The 22691-nt window shown below is 51.0% G+C and overlaps 2 protein-coding genes across 4 annotated transcripts in view; both read right to left on the bottom strand.

Annotated features, from left to right (window-relative positions):
• CACNA2D4 (calcium voltage-gated channel auxiliary subunit alpha2delta 4) overlaps positions 1-10389 on the bottom strand; it is a 140779-nt gene extending 130390 nt beyond the window's left edge. The window contains exon 1 of the mRNA XM_073222757.1: positions 10254-10389. Within this exon, the coding sequence (XP_073078858.1) occupies positions 10254-10273 (20 nt within the window). The 5' untranslated portion in view covers positions 10274-10389. The remainder of the gene's footprint in view (positions 1-10253) is intronic.
• A 5098-nt stretch (positions 10390-15487) lies between these two features.
• The window catches only part of DCP1B (decapping mRNA 1B), a 62329-nt gene continuing 55125 nt past the window's right edge, over positions 15488-22691 (bottom strand). The window contains exons 6-9 of one of the 3 annotated variants that reach the window (XM_037014915.2): positions 22103-22231; positions 19803-20606; positions 17415-17678; positions 15488-16291 (exon numbers count right to left, since the gene is read on the bottom strand). In XM_037014915.2, coding sequence (XP_036870810.1) covers positions 16067-16291; positions 17415-17678; positions 19803-20606; positions 22103-22231 — 1422 coding nt within the window. In that variant the 3' untranslated portion in view covers positions 15488-16066. The remainder of the gene's footprint in view (positions 16292-17414; positions 17679-19802; positions 20607-22102; positions 22232-22691) is intronic. The other 2 variants (XM_037014916.2, XM_073223876.1) reach the window with 2 other exon arrangements.

The raw sequence follows: 22691 nt of genomic DNA on the forward strand, positions 1-22691 counted from the left end.
TCAGCAAATCCCGACAGCTCCGCCCTACAAAGCCACCGGTTGCTCCTTGGCCCACAGCTGCCACCTTGGCCCAGACCACCATCGTTCTCTCCCCGGGTGGTGGCTATGCCTTCTTTTTGCTCCCCCAGCCCCGGGCTCTACTGTCGGCATCCTGCCCCATGCCCTCTGCATGTCATCTGCAGGTGCCACCTCCGCTGAGTCCAGGCTCCTGCTGGGGCTCCCTGTCGGCTGAGCCCAATGGCAGCCAGAGGGCAAGGGACTGCTGGCCACGTCTCTCAACCCAGCACTGCTACCCCTCTCCGGGTGGCCGCCTCTGCATGACTGTCTACCTAGATTCATCAGGGCTCTACCCAGATATGGAACCAACAGGGTGTGCAGAGGGCAGGAATGAGATTTATTGTAGGAATCCTCCTCGGGCCGGAGGTGCTCTTTCCTATCAGCAGGATGGGTCAGGCTTTGTTCTATTCATGCATGATTCCACTTACATGAGGTTCCTAGAGCAGTCATATCTGTAAGGACAAAAAGGAGAATGGGAGGTGCCAGGGGCTGGAAGATGGGGATGGGGAGTTAGTGTTTAATAGGGACAGAGGTTCTGTTTGCAAGATGAAGAGTTCTGGTGATTGGTGGCACCATAACGTGAATGTGTTTAACATAACCAACCGTGCACTTAGAAGCAGTTAAGATGGCAAGTTTTGTGGGGTTTTTGTGTCATATTATTTTTTAAGTGGGGAAAAAAGGAGAGGTATCTCAGCTGCCTGGGCCTCTGCCAGGGGTTTGGACCTAGAAGGTGCTTCCCATTTTTAGAACTTCCTTTGCTAAAAATCCTAGTTATGGCTGGATTCTAGAGCTTTGAAAGGGAGAATAAATGCTCAGGGTCCTAATGCCTTTAATCATGGCTTGGCCTATTTTAGTTGTAACAAGGGAGGAGAAGGGAGAAAAAAGGCCATTGAGCAAAATGCTATGGCCTGACTCTCATGTGCGTCCTCCAAGCCCTTCCCCCCCACTCACCCCCAAGAAACCCGGCTCAGATGCAGGTGGCAGACATGCAACAGCCTGAATCTGCTGGCGCAGCCACATGCTTGTCCCTTCTGCCTGGACAGGCTGAGGCGCATTGAGGCCTGGCACAGAGGGCACCCTGCTAATTAGAGGCTGGCAAGGCAGCAGCTGGCTGCCCGGAGAGGGCCACTCGGGCACCCACTGGGTCTATAAATACCTAGAAAGTAACTTGTTGGAGGAAGTGTGTGTGTGTATGTGGGTTTGTGGAGGGTCGGGGGGGATGAAAGCGCTGGGGAGATGGAGGCAGGAAGAAACTAAGAGGGCCCTGAAGCCACTGAGGAGCTGGGGAAGGACGTTGGGGTAAAGAGCTGGTGCAATCCCACAGCTCCTGCACCTCCCTCCGGCCCGCAGCCCCTGGCAGAGTGCAGGGACACCTTAAGGGACGCTCACACTTCCAGGCCAGGCTCGGCGAGGAGACCGGAGGTGCTGGCGGGGAGGCGCTCACCACAAGCCAGTGACTCCCTTTAATCAGCATGTGTTCTCCGTTCAGACACTGTCTGGAGGGACCCAGGACCCCGCATACCTACACACCAGGAAATGGGGGCAGTGTGGCAATTTGACAGTATCCATGTGGACAGCAGCCTCACTGGGGGACACTGGCGAGGAACACACACGCTCTGATCTCAAACCTGGTCCTAGTCTTGACCAAGTGGTTTCAGAGCTGCCACACAGGGAGGGGGCACCAGAAACTGCGGGGGTGTGGAGAGCACCCGCCTGGGGAGGGCAGCCTGGCACTGGGTGTCAGGTCTGCCCATAACTGAACATGACTCTGAGCAAAGCACCCCATCTCCGGGCCTCGGGTTCCTCACTGTGGACCAGCTCAGGGCACTGGAGTCCTCCGCCAATGCCCTCGCCCCCCTGCCCTGCCTCAGGGCCTGTATCTGCAGGGAGCTCAGCCCCGGTGGGTCCCAGCTATTCTCACGAGGGGCTGTCCAGCGGCCGCGGCCAGAGCAGGGACACGGACAGAACAGAGAATGGGGTCACTGTGCTTTCCTTGGTGTGAAGACAAGTTCATGGGAAATTAGCCTTTTAATTTCCCAGACAGGGTTGACTGTACCTGTCTGTGAAATGCAGGCACATACTCAGCGGCAAGAAACAGGGAACCCAACTAACAGCTAAGGCGCTGTGAGCACGGAGCCAGAAGTCCAGAGCCCGCAGGCACTGGTCTCGCTCAGCGCTTGGCGGTGCCCCCGGGGGCCCAGCGCTCCTGCTCTCTGTGCTCCCCACTTCTCACACCGCGTCCATCCTCTTGTCATCTCCTTGTCACAAGATGGCTGCTGCCATTCTAAACATCACATTTGAGTTCAAGGTAGGGGAAAGGTGAAGGGTCACACCAGATCCTTCTCTTCTCTTTTAACATGAAGGCAACAGTTTTCCCCAGAATCTCACTCACCGCCTCTGCCAGTTCTGACCACTGGCCAGATGTGGACCACATAGGCACCATGAGCTTCAGGGTCGGCTGGGAACATGGGAACAGGATCATCCCACCTGGCCTAATGGATCTCGGTGTCTTGCCTGCGGCTGGTGATGTTGTCAGGAAGAACATGAGACTGGCATTATGTGGGCAACGTGGCTGCCTCACTCCCTTTAGTAAATTAGATGCTGCCTGTCAAGCAGAATCCGAGTCTGGCACTTGAAAATATCCTCTGTTACAATTTACATAAAAATTCTCTTCCTATGCAAAGACTGTTGGGCAAATCTTAACTCCCAGGACACTTTAAGGGGTGCTGGCCCAGGGGTGCCCCCTGTTGTTCAGAGGCAAAAACAAGGTATGGAAGGAAGGGCTGAGGGGGAGAACTCAGCTGCAGGGCAGGAGGGCCCATGGTTTCTGGGAACCTTTGCATGGCCTCCATGCTTTGGTGCCCTGGAATAGCCACCCCACCAAGGGGTCAGGCCTGATTTCTAGTTCCTGCCCTGATACTAACTCACCTGCATGACTTAGGCCTTCTACGTCTAGATTTCTTATCTATCTACAATAATGCAAATGACTTATGAAAGGGATCACGTTGGAAGGTAGATGCCAGAATGTGATGTTCTGGGCAAATGCAAGACAGTTAATCCTTGGGAAGAAGGCAAGTGCCAACCTCAGGGGCTTAGTGGCTGTGATCCAGTAAGCACACACTTGCTTACACACTCACACTGTGCAGGGCCTCAGTTCAGTCGTGTGTACGCAGCACCTTCAGATAAAGGGGCACTTCATACACATGTAAATTGTCTGCCAAGACAGGCCCAGGCAGCAAAAACCAACAGGTGGAACTACATCTAGCTAAAAGCTTCTGCAGAGCAAAGGACCATCAAGAAAATGAAAAGGCGACTACCAAATGGGAGAAAATATTTGAAAATCATCCATCTGATCAGGGGTTAATATCCAATACATATAAAGAACTCCTACAACTTAATAGCAAAACCAAAACACTACTACTTATAAATGTGCAGAGAATCTAAATAAGACATTTTTCCAAAGCAGACATACAACATCACTAATCATCAGGGAAATGCAGATCAAAACCGCAATATCACCTCACACCTGTTAGAATGGCTAGTATCATAAAGACAAGGGATAACAAGCGTGGGTGAGGCTGTGGAGAAGAGGGAATCCCCATGCCCTATTAGTGGGGTTGTAAATTGGTGAAGCCACTAAGGAAAACAGTATGGAAATTCCTCAAGAAATTAAAAAAGGAACCACCACATGGTCCAGCAATACATTTCTGGGTATGTATCTGAAGGAAACAAAAACACTAACTTGCAGAGACACACATACCTGTGGGCTTATTGCCACATATTTACAAAACTCAAGACATGGATGCAGGATGAGTGTCCACCAGTGGATGAATGGATGAAGAAGGTATGGGGCAGCTACACAATGGAACATTACTCAGCCATAAAAAAGAATGAAATCTTGCCATTTGCCATAGCATGGATGGTCCTTGGGGACAGTGTACTAAGTGAAATAAATCAGAGAACAAATATCCTACGATCTCACTTACATGTGGAGTCTAAAAAACTGAATTCATAGATACAGGGAACAAATTCATGGTTCCCAAAGGGAGGGTGTGGGATGGCAAAATGGGTGAAGGGTTCAAACCGAAGACTTCCAGTTATAAAGTAAGTAGTCCTGGGATGTAATGTACAGCATGGTGACTATAGTTAATACTGTACTGTAATCTGAAAATTGCTAAGAGGTAGGTCTTAAAAGTTTTCATCATACGAAAATAAATTTTGTAGCTGTACGGTGACAGATGTGAGCTAGATTTATTGTAGTGCTCATGTCACAATATATCCAAATACCAAATTGTTCTGTTTTACACCTGAAGCTAATGTAATGTTGTGTCAATTATATCTCAAGAAAACAAAACAAAACAAAAGATGGCACATGTGACACACAGGGTAAGAGGGTCTTTCAAAGGGGAGGGTGAAGGTCAAGGTCAAGGTTGCGGCTGAGGTCAGCTAGCCCACAGCAGAGGGGCCTTGGTGATATCACATCAGACTGGCTGGCAGTTTCCAAGAGTCTTGCCCCATGTCGATTCCCACTGGAAACCCCCCCACTGTCTGCTGGAAGGGCCACTACCCAGGATCCCATTCTGAGTCACTTCTATTTACAGTGTCTCCACCCCGTGGGGACAGGCAGGGGGCTGTGAGACAGTGGTGGCACCAAGCTGAAGAGGAAAAGGAGGTCAGGGGGGCTGAGTGCACCCCAGGGAGCAGTCTTGGATGCCCCGGGAGGTCAGAGGAGAGGAGAGAGGGGTCCCTGCACAGGGTCCATTTCACTGTAAACTTGTTCCTCCACAGCCATGGCAGGTCAGACCCCAGCTGAGAGGGGGGCAGCCTGCAGCCTGCACGTGTGGTGCCCACCCCAGACATCAGAACAAGCCAAGAGTGCAGTGGAAATAAGTGCTACAGGTCACACCACTGCCTGTGTCTGAAAAGTTACATGAACTTAAATTTAGAGCTGTTCAGCCATATCCTGGCAACACGTTCTCAAAGCCCAGTCCTGTCGTCAAAAGTACCAGGGACCGGCCAGCTAGAGCTGGGTGTTGGGAGCAGTGCCAACCTACTGTGCTGGAAGGCAGTCTCACTGGGAGCCTTTCACAGCGTCCCTGGAGCTCTGGGGACATCTGCACGCACCTCCCTCTGCTCCAGCCAGCTGGGAGCTGCTGCAGAGGGACACGTGGTGCAGGCGAGGCGGCCAGACAGTCATCATTCTGACAGGTCCCAAGGCAGTGTGGGCACCACAGCCTGAGCCGCACTCGCTGGAGGTTCCTGCCCCTGTGCCTAAGCCGGGTCCTCATTTCCCTGAGAGCAGGAGATGAGCGAGAGAGAGAGAGAGAGAGAGAGAGAGAGAGAGAGAGAGAGAGAGAGAGAGAGAGGCCCAGAGGGAGGGAGAGGGAGGAGGCGAGGCAGGGAGGAGAAGAGCAGAGGGCGGCTTGCTGATCATCAGGTGCCGCTCAGGCTTGCTTGTCCATGGGCGTTGCCTCTGGGTTCCGAGGTCTCCATCCTTCTGTTTCCCAGCCTGGATATCTCCCTTCACAGCCCCACTGCTCCCACGGAGAAGCCAAACAGCGTGTCCCTTCCCTGCACCGCCCTCTGGCCCCACTGCTCACCCCTAACCCGGCTCACTTGGCTCTTCCCCGTGGCTGCCCTGTCCCGCTTCTCCTCTTGTTTCTTGATTTCTCTTCATGTCTCACCAAGACTCAGCAAACCTTTGTTGCACACCTCCTACGCACCGGCACTCTGCAGGGCCCTGCGGACTCAGAGCCGCTAGGATGATGGTGCTTTCTGGCCCTGGGAAGCTCACAGGCTGCTGAGGAGGTAGACACCCAAGGAAACCCCACCCCAGGACATGAGTGTAGGACCCAGAGGCTGAGCTGCCCGCTTCCCCCGGGTCCTCGCCCTCTGCTCTACAGAGACTGCTCTAGGCCCTCGTGATGCAGATTGCCCGAGGGAAGCCCAGGAAGGTCCTGAAGAGCTGGTGGTTGGTTCACTAGGGCCTGAGAGTAAAGGCCCCATCGGCAGGGAGCTACCAGAGGAGTGCCATGAGCATGCTGAGGGATGGGAATGGGGTGGTATCGGTGCTTTTGGCTGAAAGTAACAGAAACCCTTACTCAACTGGCTTAAATAATGACAGGTTAGTATCTCACATAAGAAATCTAGATGGTTCCAGGACTGGTTAATGCAGCAGCTCAATGATACCGCCAAAGATCCAAGCTCCTTCCATCTTTCTTGGCTGTCATCTTCAGTACTTTGGAAGGTTCTCAAGCTAGGTGCCCTCATGGTCACAAGACGGCTGCCATTGTTTCAGGCACTGCGGTCAGACGTGACAATATCTTGAAGAAGAACTGATTTTGCCTGTACCTCTCAAACCCATGAGGGATGCTTGCTGCAGAAATTATCCAGCAGACTTTCATTTTTCAACAGCCAGACTGCAATCTATGCTTGTGGCTGAAGGAGTCAAGGACTGCATGAGTAGCTTAAACTGACTGGATTCCCTTCCTGGCCTGGGACTGGGCCCACCTCCCCAAAGGACACCCTAAAACTCCAGGTCTGATAGAATGGGGGAGGGAGGGTGGACGGTTGTTTCCTGATCCTCGCAGGGGCTGTGGTGCCTGCAGGGTGCGCAGCAGGGCCTGTCCCCTGGCACAGACGACCTCTTCTCAGGTTTCAGGACTGTTTTAGGGAGTGAGTGATGCCCCAGGCGGACCTGACACGCAGGGGCAGTGAGGAATGGCGGAGTTGAGGTACAGCCGCCTGTGGGCCATTATCTTGGTGTTGGAATGGGAACATTTCTCATGTGAGCCACTCAGCCCACCAGTAACAGACACCAATCAGTCTGGGAGGGACGCTGGATTTATGGGATCTCAGTAACATGGTTAGCTGTGTCATCCTCAAATTCCTATGCTGAAGTCCCAACCCCAGTACCTCAGAATGTGACCTTTTTGAAATTAGGGTCATGCAGATGTAATCAGTTAAACTGAGGTCATCCTGGCTTAGGGTGGGAAACCTGGACACAGACAGCACACAGGGAGAGCACCATGTGGACGCAGAGGCTGGAGCGGGGCCATGAGTCTGCCAGCCAGGGTGAGCGAGAGGCCCCCAGAAGGAAGCCACTCCGCTGACACCTTGACCTGGGACTCATGAGCCCCGGAGCTGTGGGAAGGAAGCATCTGCGGACCCCCGCTGTGGAGTTTTGCCGCAGTGCCCCTGGGGTGTGGCCTTCCTTCCCGGCCCCTGCTGCCTGCATAGCGGGGGGAGTGGAGTGTTTCTCACAGTGTGAGAGATGACTTGAGCTGAAGCGTGCAGAACGTTCAGGAGTGGGTTTCTGGGAGAGGAGTGTGTGGGTGAGGTTGTGTGAGGTGACGTGATCCTGACTGCAGGGCGTCCACTGGATGCTGCTGCTGGGGTCACACACAGGGGATGAGGCTCAGGGAGGCAGCGGAGATGTGATCAGGGGTGGAATTAGCACAGGTTTGTCATGAGGTGCCAGAGGCTGCTGGAAATGGCTGGTGTGTGTGTGTGTGTGTGTGTGTGTGTGTGTGTGTGCATGTATGTATGTATGCATGTAAGTGTATATGTGTGACCACATGTGCGTATGTGTGTATGTTCTGGAGAGACTAGGTTAAGGAAGAAATGGAGAGGCAGGCAGCAGGAGGACTGGCCCTTTAAAGAACCCCCCAACTCTTCCTTCCTTCCCTCCTGGGTTTGCTATGAACCTTCCTTAATTAATGCCTGTAAAATGCTTTCAGAAGCTGGAAGGAGAGGCAGCAGATTTATAAATAAACACAGACTTCTAAAGGTTGATGAATGCCTGCATCCCAGCAGGAAGGTGCCGTGCAGGGAGAGGGGCCTCTGAGGTCGGCCACGGCTGGGGTCCTGCTCCGCCCTGAGCTAGCTACCTATCCCTGGGCAGGTCAGAATGCCTATCTGGGCCTGTGTCTTCAGCAGGAAAATGGAAGGCCTGGACTGCAATCTCACAAGACCCCTCTGCTGCTCACGCTTATAATCAGTGTGTGCTCTGGCCAGTCACAGAGTGGTCTCCAGTAGAGCACCAATGGGCACTGAGAGAAGCAGGCAGGGGCTGCTGTGGCTGGCCCAGGACCACAGAGTGATCTGTTTGTGGAGGAAAAGCACTGGTCCCTAAGGGGGGCTTGGAAAAGGTACCTCACTGGCCCACACTCACATCTAGTGAATGGCAGAGCCAAAATGGGACTGCAAAGCCATCCCACCAGGCTTCAGAGCAGCCCCAATCTGAGCAAGGAGGGACAGAAGCAGAGAAAGTGTGGCCATTTTACACCCAAGACCAGTGGGCACTGTTGGCTGTGACCTCTGAACTACCATCTTGATCACAAAAGAAGGACCCAGAAGGAGCATGAGAACTGGAGGCAGAGGCTTGAAGGAAGCGGTGGGCTCAGCCCTGCAGTGACAGGGGAAGCCGTGGCTCAGCACCCTTGCGTGGCCAGCCTTTGGTCACACAGAGCACAGCTAGGCCCAGGGCTCTGCCTCCTGACATGGGGGATGGCTGCCTGTCTGCAGTCTGGCTTCCCTTGGGCTCAGTCTAAGACCAGGGCTGATGCCACAGCTGCATGGGGGGATGTCTGGCTGCATACATGTGGTGACACCTATGTTCACTGTCCCTGTTTGCCCAGGATGGTCCACGCTTATGCCTATTCTGGTGTAATTATTAATAGTTCATGCTCAGAAGTGTCCCAGGCTGGGTGCTAGATCGCATGGTCACCTTGGGGATGACAACTGGTCAGCACTGAAGAAGGAAGGGGACTTCAGTGTGCTGAGGCCTTGGCCTTTAGAACTGCAAGGACCCTGCCAAATGCTCCAAAAGGTCCTGCAGGCTTCAGCCGAAGTCCTGCGATGGACATAATCGTTTTTTTCTTTCCCTCACCAGAGTGGGGCGTGATGGAGTAAAGGACGGTAGCCCAGCATCTGAGTCAGAGAAGGTACTCCGAAACCTGCCCTGTCAGAGGCGGGCACCACTTGACTACCAGCCAGCCGAGGACCTCAGGCATGAAATGGCACAGGAGCACCTGAGTCACAGGGCTGCCGAGTCTTCAGCTGCAGAGAGCTCCTCAAATGGGAGGCAGTACTTTGGTCATCAAGTCCAATCAGCTTCTTTTATAAATAGAGAAGCTGACATCAGAGGGGGAAGAATTCTCTAGCAGGTTAGTAGCAAAGTAGGAGCTAGAACCCGGACCTTCCAGGCCTTGCTCTGTCCTCTGCGTGCCCGGACTTTTGGCATTCACACACTGTTGGCAGCCAGGCCTTGGCAGTGGGGGGGTGCAGGGAGCAGCCCCCGGCTACCAGTCCTTCCCTCAATACTCCATTTCAATCCACAAAGCCAGGTGTCTCTGCAGGTCCCAGTGCCAGGTGGTGGCATGTCCCTCAGTCTCTCCTGAGGTAGGGGCCCTGCAGGGCCTCCCCGGGCGTCAGAGGCGCCTGCCTGGGAAACTGGTGGAGACACAGCCCCTCTGCTCAATGAGGTGGGGAGGCTTCAGGAGAGACTGCTGAGAGCCACAGACCATGAGGGGGCTGGTACCCAGGCCCACAGCAGGGCTGCACATGCCTGCAATGTCAGGACCAGGCCCTGGGACCCCAGCTCCCCCATTCCCACTGGTGACCCTGTTCTGCTATCATCAAACTCACAGGGTACTAGGTTGGGGAAGCACATGCCATGGGGTCTCCTCTGCTCAGGTCGAGGCACACTGCAAACCCAGCCATCCATTCCAGGGTCCAACTGGGGCCAGTGGGCAGGAAGAGCTGTGCCTCTGTGCGGGTTCAGCGAACGGTACTGATTAACAAGAAATGGACTTCCTTGAATTTCAGGTTCCTTCAGCCATGAAAGAGGGACAAACGGAATACTGTTCAGTGCTGAGAACTGTGCCTGGTACATATGAAGAACTTAACAGGAGCCGGCTCTTTTCTTAGGGTTCGTCCTCCAGCCATCATTTCCTCATTTAATCTCATTACCTACCTATTCAAACACATAGAAACCTGGGGTCTTCTCTGGCTTCTTTACTATCTGCAGATGGTCAATAACTAAGTCCTACCAATTTTGTTTCTAAATATTTCTCAAATCTGTCCTTAAAAAAGAAGTTTTTAAAAATCTCAGCTACCATTGCCTTGGGTCTGGCCATTCTCTTGTCCCACCCGGACCACCCCCACAGCCTTCCCCCAGGGTCCCCACTGCTCACCTCCCGTCTGTCTCCTGCATCCTGTCCTCCACTCGGGGCCAGTGATGTGGACACTGCCGGCCTGACAGCCACCCTTCCTTCCTGCTTGGATTCCCCGCTGTCTGCAGGGTCTGGACTGTGCTTCTCCGGCCACACTTCCGCCACTTCTTTCTCTTCATTTAAGTTCCAGCAACAGAGTGACTTGTTTTCTACCTCCCTGCTTCCCACCCATCTATGCGCACACATGCACACACACACACACACACACACGCACACCACTGCAGCTTGCCTTCACATCTTATGCCACCTATTTCGCCTCGCCCACCTGCCTCCCAGCTTTGTCAACTCTTACCTATCCCTTGTGAGCCAGCTTAGGCACCCTCTGCCTGGAAGCCTTCTCTAAGCCCATTTGCTTTGGGTCTGCCATAATACCCACATGGCAATACTGCCACTATCCTGTTGTCTTATAAATAGTCTCCCTCCAACCTGGACTGTGAGATCCTCAGCGTGGGGACCAGGTTTTACTCACCTTTGTGTCTACACACCCCACTCAGGACAAGTTTATTGAATGCATGTAGGCATGAATTTCCAAAGGATGGCAAAGATCGACAAGCTTTCTGGATACATGAGCCTGAACGTGGCACTTCCCGTGAGGCCTCTGAGAGGAAGAAGGCTAAGAGGGAAGGAGGGAAGGAGGGAAGGGAAGCACTGCGGGGGGCTGAGGGTTTCCTTCAGGAATGCAGTTCAGAGTAGCTGGCTTTTTAGCTGACAGTCCTGGGTTTGGCTTAGGCAAGACAGAAGCATCTGATGGGCTGTGGACGTTCACACACAGGCTGGCATTTCCTCACAGAATGACCTTCATCCTATCAGGGCCAGTTATTTATGGATTTTCTGTCAAGCCACAGTTTCTTAGCCTCTGGAAATGCAGCACAAACTATGCTCACAGTACAGAATAAAGCTTAAGGAACTCACAGTCCTGGAGAAGTGCTGTGGGCAGGGGACATAAAAGCATCAAAAAGAATTTTGGATAGATTTGTGACAGACAGAATAAGGCACAGAGAAGCTGGGACACATCTAAAGTGTGCAGCTGTGGAGGTGATGGCAAGCTCCCGCCAGGGCCATTGTCACCGGGGATACAGTGCAGGGCATGGGCAGCTCCACCCAAAGAGCCCATGAGAAACACACAGGGAGTATTTTCTCCCATACTTTTTTGGTTGAGGAAAGAGACAGGAGGCGGTGGCATTAGAACACAAACCCCGGACTCCAAGGCCCGTCCCTTGCCCTTCATCACACAGGCCACGGAGCTGGCAGCGGGCTGCACAGGACTGCTGCCCTGGCCTTCTGAGCCCTTCAGCTGACTGTGTGGGCTCTAGCGGTGCTGAGAGGAGACACGGTCGGCAGCACCCATCAGCCCTTCCCTGGGCCCGTCTGAGCATACGTGGTGGTCCTCCAGACCAGCGGCCTTGTGACTAAGCCGGGAGCCACTGTCACCGCTCCCATGTGCTCCAGTACCTCCAGCCTGGGCGGGGGGTCTGCCTTGACTTCCACCTGGTCATTAGTGCCTTTTGCTTGGCCCTCAGCCTCTTAGGGGAAATTCTTACATTTTGTCTTACAGCTGTAGGGTCTCCCCCTTCTCTCACCTACTCAGAACATTCTTTACTTCCTGTCTTCTGTGCTCTTACTTAACTTGTCTGAGAAACCTGGCTGCATGGTTTGGGCTGTGCCTCTGCACTGCCCAGGCCCCAGAGCACAGCGCCGACACGGTGGCCAGCTTTCCGCCCCCACTGGTGTTTAGAGACCACAGTCTGCACACGCAGTTTTATATGTGTGCTTTTTTCAAGGCTCCAAGCTGTCAGAAGGCATTACTCATGACTCAATTTGGTGAAAATCTATTTAGATACTCAAGGTTGCATTAAATATACCAAGTCTTTGTAACTGCCTCTGTCATCCCCTGATAGTAGGAGGTGGGGGATGCCAAGTGTTTGAAGCCTGTAAATGAGGTTTTCAGCAAAATGCTGGGGAGACCCAACAATCTGCGCAGCCAGGCAACGTTACATGGGGAAGTGGTGCTGCAGCCTGCTGGCTGCAAATGATAAATCCAACCTTAAAGATGGCTTGATGTTCTAAAGCCTGGGAAGAAGCTGATTCCTTCAGAAAGAGAAAAGGGAGGCCCATGCCTGAGTAGAGCAGGCATTGTGGGAAAAGGTAGCTTGTTCATTGCTGGGAGCAGAGAGCAGCCAATCTGTGCATGGAGTCTGGGGCCTCACCCCTCACTGTACCCCTCTGGCCCTGAGGAACTGAGAGCTGGCTTTATGGCTCAGTCCTGAGCTCTTCTCCTCGCCCGCATCTGTGCTGATGTATGTCCAGCCCATGTGAAGCCTGGTGTCCAGAGACCTGGTCTCTGACGTGACACCTCCCATCCTTAGTATCACACCCCCAGGGACATAGGTCTTAACATGTATCAGCTGTTGGCTTTCTCTGTAACATCCTAGGGAGCTGAATTCAATAGAGTTTCTTTGGGAGGGAAGGCACTTTCTTCTCTGATCTGCACCCTCCTTTTTGAAGAGGAAGAAAGCAGAGGTCTGTCTGTCCCGGGACATGAAAAACAGTACGTGAGCTAACAGTGTTTGAGGGAAGAATGAGCTTATCAGACGTAAAGAGTGTGTGCCTTCATGTGGCAGCTTCAGCCTGGGCCCTCCTGTCCTGGGCCTGCCTCCTGAAGGGGCTGGACAAAGCCAGCTGTGCGATCAGCGGGGTTGCATACAATACCTGGAAGCTCCTAAGGATGCTGGCAAAGGTTTCTCTTACTCTGCAATTACCCCCAAGCCTGGCCTTCTCCGTGGGGAGAACCGTGTGTGTCTTTTCAGAAGTTCAGGGACTATAAATTCTATTAATAGCACTGGCTTATCTGGCTTTGCAATTAAAATGCCGCTTTCCCCATAAGTGCAGGGGCAACAATGCTATCCTGGGTTATTCTGGCATCTCACGACACTTCCTTTGGGAGACAGGGATAAATGTTGCTCTTTTCTTTATTGGTAAAGAAACACAGGGAACAGGATAGCATGATCACAAATCTGCAGGGCCAGGGTCAGCTGAACACTCAGGCCGTGGGGGTGGCCAGCGAAGGTCACTGCGGAGCAGCTGGAGGGCTGGGTACAGCAGGTGACATGTGCACTCCTGTTGTGGCCTCACAAAGGCCCTGGAGGCAGGTACTGCTTTGGTTTCCCAAATGAAAAGCAGCATCTCAGAGAAGTTCATGGGCCCAGGAGCTGAAGGCAAGTACACCTGACAAAGATTATGGGTTCTGCCCCCAGAGCAGGGAGAACTGACTTCCATGACTTTTACAAGGTTTAAACTGGAAAATGCTGCCTGGGTGCTGGATGCCTAAGGGTGGCAACCCTGAGGGTCTAGAATTTGGGGGTGAGAGTGGGAAAATGAAAACTTAATTTGCATATGACATCCAGTTTGGGGTGTCTCAGATAACCCTTTTAATCTAAGCTCTTGGTAAAAAGCTCTGGAATAGGCACACCATCACGAAGCGTCCTTTAGAAGGGTGACTCAGTCTTTGGCCTGCATGAGTTGGGCTGTCACTTTTAAAGTCATTCATTCCAGCAGAGGATGGAGAATTCAAAATTGATCACTGTGGCACTGCCCTAAAAAGGCCCGAGTGACACTTGCCCCGTGGGTATGGCATCTGGATGTGGCCCCTCCCTCTCACATCAGCATCTTTTCACATTAGGTGCTACGCCTGGTATTTCTATTTTATTTATTCAATGCTGAAATAAAAAAATTAGTATTTCCGAAAAAAAATAAATATTTCCAAAATTAGCCATTTGCTACTCCAAATATATTAGAAACACTTAAAATGGAATTCATTTCTCCCTAGCTAGAGAAGCAACTCTAAACATGTAATTAAGATCAAAAAGAGGTTTTCTTTTTTTAAAAAGGTTGTCCGACAGCTCAGTATTTCATGATTGTGTTGCCAAAGAGAGCACGATAGGTGACCTGGAGGCGACAGACTCGCGTTAGAATGCCACATAGGCTTCCCACTGTGTTAGATGCTGAAGGAAATCTTATCAAAGGCACCATCCCTCCTAAGCGCATGCAGGTAAGAGCAGAGCCCTCAGCCTAAGTCTGGCACAGAACAAGGGCTCAGAAAGCCAGCTCCTTTTCCGCCCACCTTTTCTCCTTAGAAGAGCATACTCCTGTGGGAGAGTGGGGGCGGGGGTACCCCAATGGCTGCTGCTGGCTGTATGCCTGCAGAAAGGTCTGAAGTTTCGGGTCCAAGTCTAGGCGTCAGAAGCTGTGAGGAAACCTACTTTTCCCATGCCTCCTTTTATGACCTATAAGATGAGAATAAAACCTATCTTCTGTGCCATAATCTAGAGATCTTTTTATGAGCCAAGAATAAAAAGGGCTATAGAAATGCAAAGCTGTATTTATTACGAATACTCAGCAGGGACTGAGTCCCACGTGGCCTTTCTTGGGCTTTAACAACTTGGCAAGAGCTCTTCTGACTCCTGCCAAGATTAAGTTTCTCATCTCTTTTCATCTCATGGACATAAAAATCAATCTGCCACGTAGCTGGAAGAATCCTCATCATTATGCCCCTGAACAATCCACCACCTACCTTCGGAGGCTCAGAAAAGCTCTAAAATCTTCCGTGACCTTCCTCCAAGCATGTCTGCTGAAGACGACAAAATGTTCTTTGGAAGGAAGCATAGTCAGGCTCATTCTTATGGTGGGCCCAGAAGAAATGACAAGAGCAGGGATAAATGAAGAGTTACTGGAAGTCTGGGCCATTTGTGGACTCCTAGAAAACCATCCTCTAGAAACTAGCTATAAATACCTTTAGAAATAATTTCCCTTCAAAGGCCAGGGGGAAACATGCCAAGTGGAATTTTACAAATGAAAGGTTTACTTTGTCTTTACCTCCAGAGGGGGGGAAGGGCTGGTGGGTTAGTCTATGGGGCTACGCTGCCACCTGGTGGCCGGCATGCCCGCTGGCACAGGCTCAGGGAGGCTGCACGTCTCCCTCCGTGCTCGGAGAACTGGAGAGATCAGGAAAAAACGAACCGTGTTCCCAGAGTAGCCCTTCCTACAGAGAGGCCAATGCTTCTACAGATGGCCCCACACACGTAAGAAAAATACTGTCACCTTGGCATTTACTGTGTGATACTAGCAAAGGCCTTTTTCTACCCATTCAATTCTTAGTCCCAGGTGCACCAAAGGATGTGACTTTGAAAGAAGCTTAGCCGAAAAAAAAAGTCTGCAACATTTTACTTCATATTACACATACATTTTTTAAAAGGCAGAAACATTTAGGGTAACAGCACTTGCGATGAAAGAACCTGGAGCCAGAGGACCTTGTAAATTAGTTTAAAATGTTTTGCTCTCACACAGTCTTTTTCATGGCTGCTTGTGTCATGCTGAAGAGATAAGCTTCGTAGATTATATTTAAGAAGTTGTCATCATTCTGGAAAATAAAATCAAGAGACCCAAGGGAATGTGATTTTGTTGGCAGAAACAAAGCATTTCCCTGTCTTGGAGCGGAACTGGCATCTCGCAGAGACGCTGTCCCTACCATCTGCTCCCACGGCTGCGTGTTTAACTGCATATGTGAGTATCAGGCGGGGCTAGGGGAAGGCTGACAGTCAGCCACTGGTTTCCAATGGTCAGAATGGGAAACACCAAGTGTTCACTGCACACAGCACAGACGGGCCACGAGCCACTAGGGACAAGGTTTACTCACGAAAGCCTCGGTCTGTTGCATGAAAAGACATTGGTTCCAGCTGAAGGCTGGACTGGGAGGAAATGATCCAGGTCAGTGCTTGTCAAAGTTTGGTTAGGAATTGGTGGTGGTTCTTAAAAGTCCTCCAGACCTCCCACAAGATGTAGACCTTGTTTTTGACATTAGTTAAGATTTTACTTGCAATATACTTCATTGGTATCTCATCAAAGCCAGGATATTTCTCCCAGTAGTTATGGAAATATTTTGGTGCTGGCAAGTAGGCAGCAGTCAGACTGGTTGTCTCTGGGCTCTGCCGCCTGGCCAAGGGCTGAGGGAGAATCATGGGTCTAATCAGTGGTTTTCTTTGTTATTAATTCTAGAGAGTTCCCCCTCCCACCCAAATCCTTTAAAGCTTTAGCAATTCACCCACATTTCACATTCCCCTTTCGTTCCCTCTTGGCACTCCACACAGAGTTAGCATTATTCTCACACGATGTTATCCTGTTTTTCTTACGAAGTAGCCACCGAGTCCTGATGCATGAGATTGTGTCCTACCAGAAGGACAAGACTAATAACAGACTGCTTATTAGTATCTGCAGTCTGTCTAGATAGCAGCATCCCACCTTCCAAGGCCTAGCACATATTTTGGGGTGGGCTTTGCTAGGTGGGCGACCAATTGGTCTCCCGAGGCCCATCCCTGGCAGCACTCTTGCTGCCCAAGTGGCCCCAGTGCAGGACAGCAGCAAGGGGTCTCTAAGCCAGGCAGGCACTGGAGCCCAGCAGTCACCTAGCCTCAGCTTTCTGCCTCTAACATAGAAAAAACAACAGGGTGGCTGTATGAAGACTAATTGAATTAATATATGTAAAACACTTAGAATAGTGCCTGGCACAAAGCTCCGGCAAGTGTTAGCTCTAGACATGACTGTAAAAGGGTCTCCCTTATTCCATCTTGTCCTCATTAGAAGATCTCAAAATTATTTATAAAATATGCCTTAGTGGCCACAGCCATTACTTGCTTCCCTAACTGTGTCCTCCTTGTACAACAGTCTGCTTGAACTTTCTACTAAACATGGCCACTTGCTCAAGATGGTTCTCACCGCTGTGTCCCCATGGCAAGCCCCCTGTGTGGACACCCTGCCGCACCTAGAACCCTCTCAGTGGCTGCTCAGCTGCACAGCCTACATTCCTTCTCTTCCACATGTGGCAGCTTGGGGCACTTAGTCAATCCTCCAAACCCCTAAACCCTCAAGGAGGCGAGACACCCACGGCAGCAGGGGGCGTTGAATCTCATCCAGCTGGCAGCCCAGAGGCCACCGGGTGTGGGGTGGGCTGCTGCGCTGGCCTCTTATTCTTGGGGAGTACTAAGTGAATCTTAATCTCCTAGCAGAGCCAACAGGCCAAGGTCAGCAGGTGGTAAGGGCAAGCAGGAGAGAGACCCTTGGGCGGCCTACCTGAAGCAGGTACAGCAGCGCCTCCTGCAGCTGTGGCTTGCTGAGCGGGCTGTTGGCGATCACGGCAGGCTCCGGCTTCTGCAGAGGCAGCAGGAGGCCGGTGCAAGTGGCAACTGGTTCCCGGCTCTCGAGGGGCAGGAGTCCACTCCCCCTCTCCTTTGGTGGGGCACAGGTGGGTTGGGTGAACACCATGGGGGACATGAGCAGAGCAGGAGCCACAGGAGCAGGAATGTGCTGAGGTGAGATGACCTGCTCCGGGCAAATCTGTACACAGAGGCAGGAGTCAGTGTCAACTCACTGAAAGGAAAGGCCCTCGCTTGCAGGAAATTGTATTTAAAAGGAAATGCTTTTAAATACAATTGTTCGGCACTCCACGGGGCTGTGGAGCTGACAGGACTGACCCTGTTCGGTTCTCCGCATGTCCCACAGTGGCTCTGGCAGTCCACTCCTGTGAGCACTGCCCCCCTGGCATATAACGCTTGTCCTCTGAGCAAGTTTATCTTTCCGGTGTCCTATCATCATTTGGCACATGCACTGAGGGCTGCTGGCCTTCTCCAGGGGGCTCGCTGTCCACTCTGCCTAAAGGTCTAGCACCCTGTGGGAGCCGTTGCACCTGCTAGGGGCACCCACATTTCCATCCTCATTGCTCCCTGGGTGAGGGACATCGTGAGAGCAAGCCCTGCCCCACCTCGCCACCTCCTCACTGGGAGGGAGGCCTCTGCAGGTCCGCCCCTCAGGCTGCTTCCAATGCCCCCTGCCCCCCTGCAGGGCGCACGCTGGTTCTGCTTCTCCACATTCAAGTATCGGGCAGGTCCCCTGGGGGCGGGCCGCCCCGCGACACCAGTGACTTGTCTGGGCATGTATGTCTTCCACGCCTGGCTAACTGACCCACAAGCAAGTTTTCCAATAGCTTTTCCAGTTATGCAAGTGGCTTTGGTTGCTGGCTGACTGGCCATTTGTTTTGACTCAGGTAAGAGAAAAGAATGTTACTTATCCGTCTCACGGCCCAAAAACACACATGAGCAGGGGGCACAAAGGCCTGCAGCCTAGAGCTGCTGTGACTTCACACTTGTCCCCTGGTATCTTCGTGCACAGAAGGCAGCCCAGGGGAAGGTGGGTTGTTTCCCTCAACCACCTGCCAGCTACCTCGGGGAGCTGGGAACGCTGCCGAGGCCAGGTCAGGAAGAGTGCGCCCTGGGCCCCCGCAGAGAGCTGCGCACAGTGGCTTGTGCAACCCACCCGCCCCAGGCCCTGGGCCCAAACTGAGTCATCAGGACAAAAAGAGCAGATATAAAAGGGAGGGGACAACATGACACTGGCCTGGGTATGAGTGCCAGTCACAGACATTGGTTCTAAAGCAGGAGATGCTCAGATCTGAGATTTCAGTGGGTGACCAAGGAGACATGGACTCAGGGTCTCACATACACAAACTTAGGCCACATGCCTATGATCTTTGTTTTCAAAAAGTCAAAGATTTTTTGAGGAACTGTTATAAGCTACTTGCCAAAATATGACAAAAGGACCAAGAATGATTTATGTAATAAACAGGGACAACTTCCTAATTTTTAAACCCAATACATTTCCAATGAATTTACCACCCAAGAGGAAAAAAAAGATTAGTCAGATCTCTACATGTTACTCAGAGGTGATGAAATAGCCTGTTTTCTCACTGTTCCAAGTTACTGATGAACAGAGAACCATGTTCCTTGAAGAAGAGAATATTCCTGAGGGTCACACTGTTTTTCCCTCTCTGGCAGTTTGTGTCTGTGTGTGTGGACACGGAGTTAGATGCCACACGTGTCCCTCTCCTGGTCTTCATTAAGCTGCATTGGGGACATAAAAGGCTGCACCTTATGGAGTTCAGGCTCTGCTTTCTTTGTTGAGGTTAAGCACCTGCAGGACCATGTGCTCTGCAGAGGAGGAAGTCTGTGCTTGCACCATTATGCAAACCATCAGCATAGCACCTATCACGCAGCAGGTGCTCAGAAATGTTTACTGAATAAATGAATAAACAGTTGTTCGGCACTCCAACAAGTGGACTTATTGTGGACTTAAAGAACAAGAAGAGATCCAGTACCTGGTGTCCCAGGATGACTGCAAAGCAGACCACAAGTTTTCAGGTGAAAATAAGGGTTTTTTCCCATGTCCATGTATTTTTCCAAGTCTCTGTCATGTCTCCAGACCTTATAACATTGTGAAGTTTTAACAAATGAACTTATCCCTGAAAGAGGGAAGCTCCAGATTGATAAGCAAAGAGAAGGGTCTTTTTCCAGGCAGAAAGTTCAGGCGATAACAAGGTGCACACACGTGGAGTTCCCGGAGCCCAGGAGCTGGTTCTAAGCCTCACAGATGTGCAGTAAGCCGGCCCCGCCCCATGTGGGTACTTACCCGAAGAAGGGGAGAATGCTTTTCTGTGCTGGACGTCTTGTCGATCCAGGATTCCAAGCAGTTCCCTGTTCTAGAGCTCTGAGTTCGCACGGGAAACTTGGCGGCCAAGGCTGGTCGATTGGATACAGGCGGCTGCTGCTCCTGCTCCGCAAGCTGAAGCTTTTTCAGCAGCTCCTGCGGGAAGATGACTCCAGAACTGCTTGTCTGATTGCCAGACAGGGGGAGCATCTGTCTGGGGAGTGTGGGCTGCTCTTTTCCATGAGCCTGGCATCCCAGGGATTGAGACGGGAGGGAGCTGTTGAAATGCACCAGCTGTGCCTGAGCCACCCCCTCCCCTGGAACTGCAGGGCCCAGGTTTGGGGCAGGGGAGCAGGCAGCCGTGGCTGAACTCAGGTTGTACTTGTTCGCTGTCCCTGGGGCGCTCTGAAGCTTTGCTAACAGGTTCTGAGTTCTGGAAGTGTTATGGGGAGGCGCTGGCTGCCCAGGCCCTGCAGAAACTTCCCCAGCAGAATGGCGGCTGCTATTGCAGGGCCGGCTTTCAGGCAGCTCTGACAACGGGCGGAGGTCTGCGCTCCTGACCATGAGTTTCTGAATGGCTGGGCAGAGCTGCTTCTCGGTGGGGGGAAACTGTCTTCGGGGCTCCTCATAGGACAGGGAGCGTGCAACCCCCTGCCTCAGTGGAAGCTTCTCTTGCTGCTGCTGGTGGAGGGCCTGTGGAGGCCCCATGGCTTCCTGACAAGAAGCTCTGTCCTGCTTCCCAAAGAGAGCCGTCAAGGACAAGTGGTGGGGTTCAGGGTCTAAAGCCTGGAAAAAATAAATATGCCTGAAAATGGGCCTACATACAATTTGGTCACACAGGAGGCAGTGAAACACAACTGGCCTAATCAATGATTTCTTCTATTGATCAATTAGAAAGGGTGAAATAAGCTTGATTATAATGACTTCACCAGTTTGAGACCTCTTTTTTAATATCAGAATATTTCACTGCATTCTCCCTTACCACTACCAAGATAGCTGTTATATTTTAGTATCTGTTGATTCATAAACTAGTTACATGACCCTTGATGGCCTGGGGCCCACAGATTGGGGGCCACTATGGTGCAGAATTCTATGCGCTAAAAGGTAAGCAATCTCAACAGGAAGCCCACCTAACCCCGCGAAGCACAAGAAGATATGGAGAACACACAGGAGTATGAGGATTTCAGAATTTCTGATAGATTTTCACAGAATTATAGAAATTTAGGGCTGGGAAGAAACATAAATCATTTAATCTAACTTGATCCTTTCAACTATATACTAGTAGCTTTAAGAAAACCATGAGATGCATAAAGTCTATCTTGGCCCGGCCAGGTGCAAAAAAGCTACTTCCTTCCTGATCTGCCACTTTCTCATGCTTTCTACATTGTCAGGCTACAAAAACATGAGCTTCATTCTAAAGTCAACATATTCTGGTTTCTCTACTAACATACAAAATTTCAGTGGGAAGCAAACAATAAAAGAAATTTAAAAGATGATTAGAAAAGATTTACTTGTTAAGAAATTCAATACGAGACTTTCATAGCCGGTCTTATGTCTTTTGGCTCCATCTTTGTTTTCAAACTGATTTAAACCAATTTCTTAAAAAAAAAACCTTTAATGAAGAAAAATCCTAAGAAATGGAAAGAGTCACATTATATCTACAATCAATAATGGGACTTACAGATAATCGATTCTGTTAATGCTATACTATTCTGAGAACATGTATATTTTCATTTAAACACTGCTATCATGTCTATGTTTTGGAAGCAAATGTAAAGCCAAAGCATCAGGCGTCTAATGGGGAGCTTCATACCACTGCTCAGAACAGGAACCTGTTCTCTGTACACAGCACCCAGTGCCGTGTCTGGCACAAAGGAGGTTCTCAGCGGGGCTCGGCTCAGACTGGTGCCCTTAGCCGTGGCTCTCTCAGTGGCCTTGGGGAACCAACTGCCTACCGGAGAAGAATGCGGGCCTGACGGGGATTCCCTGTCAGCTCTGGCGGTGTCATTATTTGTTGTTTTTTAAAAAATACATTATCCTCTAAGGAGTTCCAGTCTACACCAGATCAGCGCAGGGTATGGCACATGCCGACAGTGAGCATGTTAACCCCTTTCCAGGAAGAGTTATTTATAATGAAAAGTCTCAAATTGAAATCTTTCTTTTTGGGATTTACCTGACAGCACCCTCGAATGGCACCAGGCCCTCCTGTGACTATCCTTTGGGTCAGAGTTCTTCAGGAGCCCTATAGAGACAGCACAAATGAGATGCACAGCACCGGGTACCTGGCTGGGCCGGGGTAAACGCTGCTGACAGCTCCCACCGGGCTTCACAGGAATCGGTTTGATGAGGTTGGGGTTGTCATAGATGGCAGATGAGCTGGCTATCTGTTTTGGCTCAGAACAGGCTTTACACTGAAATGAAAAAAAGAACCTCATTTTTTGTGTAAAGAGAGCTTTAATCTTTTAGGAAGAACACACCTTCTTGTGCTTTATTTTTATCTAGTTGGTAGCTGACTGTTTTTTAGATAGATTTTCAGGTACAAAGGAATATCCCTTGATCTCCTCTGACATGAGCCATATTTGAGTATAAATCAAATCCAAATTTAATTTTTTTTAGTTGCACGGTTTAGTGTCCTAAAATACTACCAGCAGCATCAGCCTGTGAGACCTAGAGGCTTAGACACCGGGGCATTTGAAAGGCTTAGACAAGCTTAAGCACAATAGTTCAAAAACACAGAGTCTAATGCTTTTCAGTAATAAACAATGATGGAGACTATTCCCTAAATACCATGTCTGGATCACAGTAGGGCTTTTTTAAAAAAATTTTTTATTAAGGTATGATTGATATACACTCTTATGAAGGTTTCACATG

The sequence above is a fragment of the Manis javanica genome, chromosome 15 (genome assembly GCF_040802235.1).
Source record: "Manis javanica isolate MJ-LG chromosome 15, MJ_LKY, whole genome shotgun sequence".
NCBI lineage: Eukaryota > Metazoa > Chordata > Mammalia > Pholidota > Manidae > Manis > Manis javanica.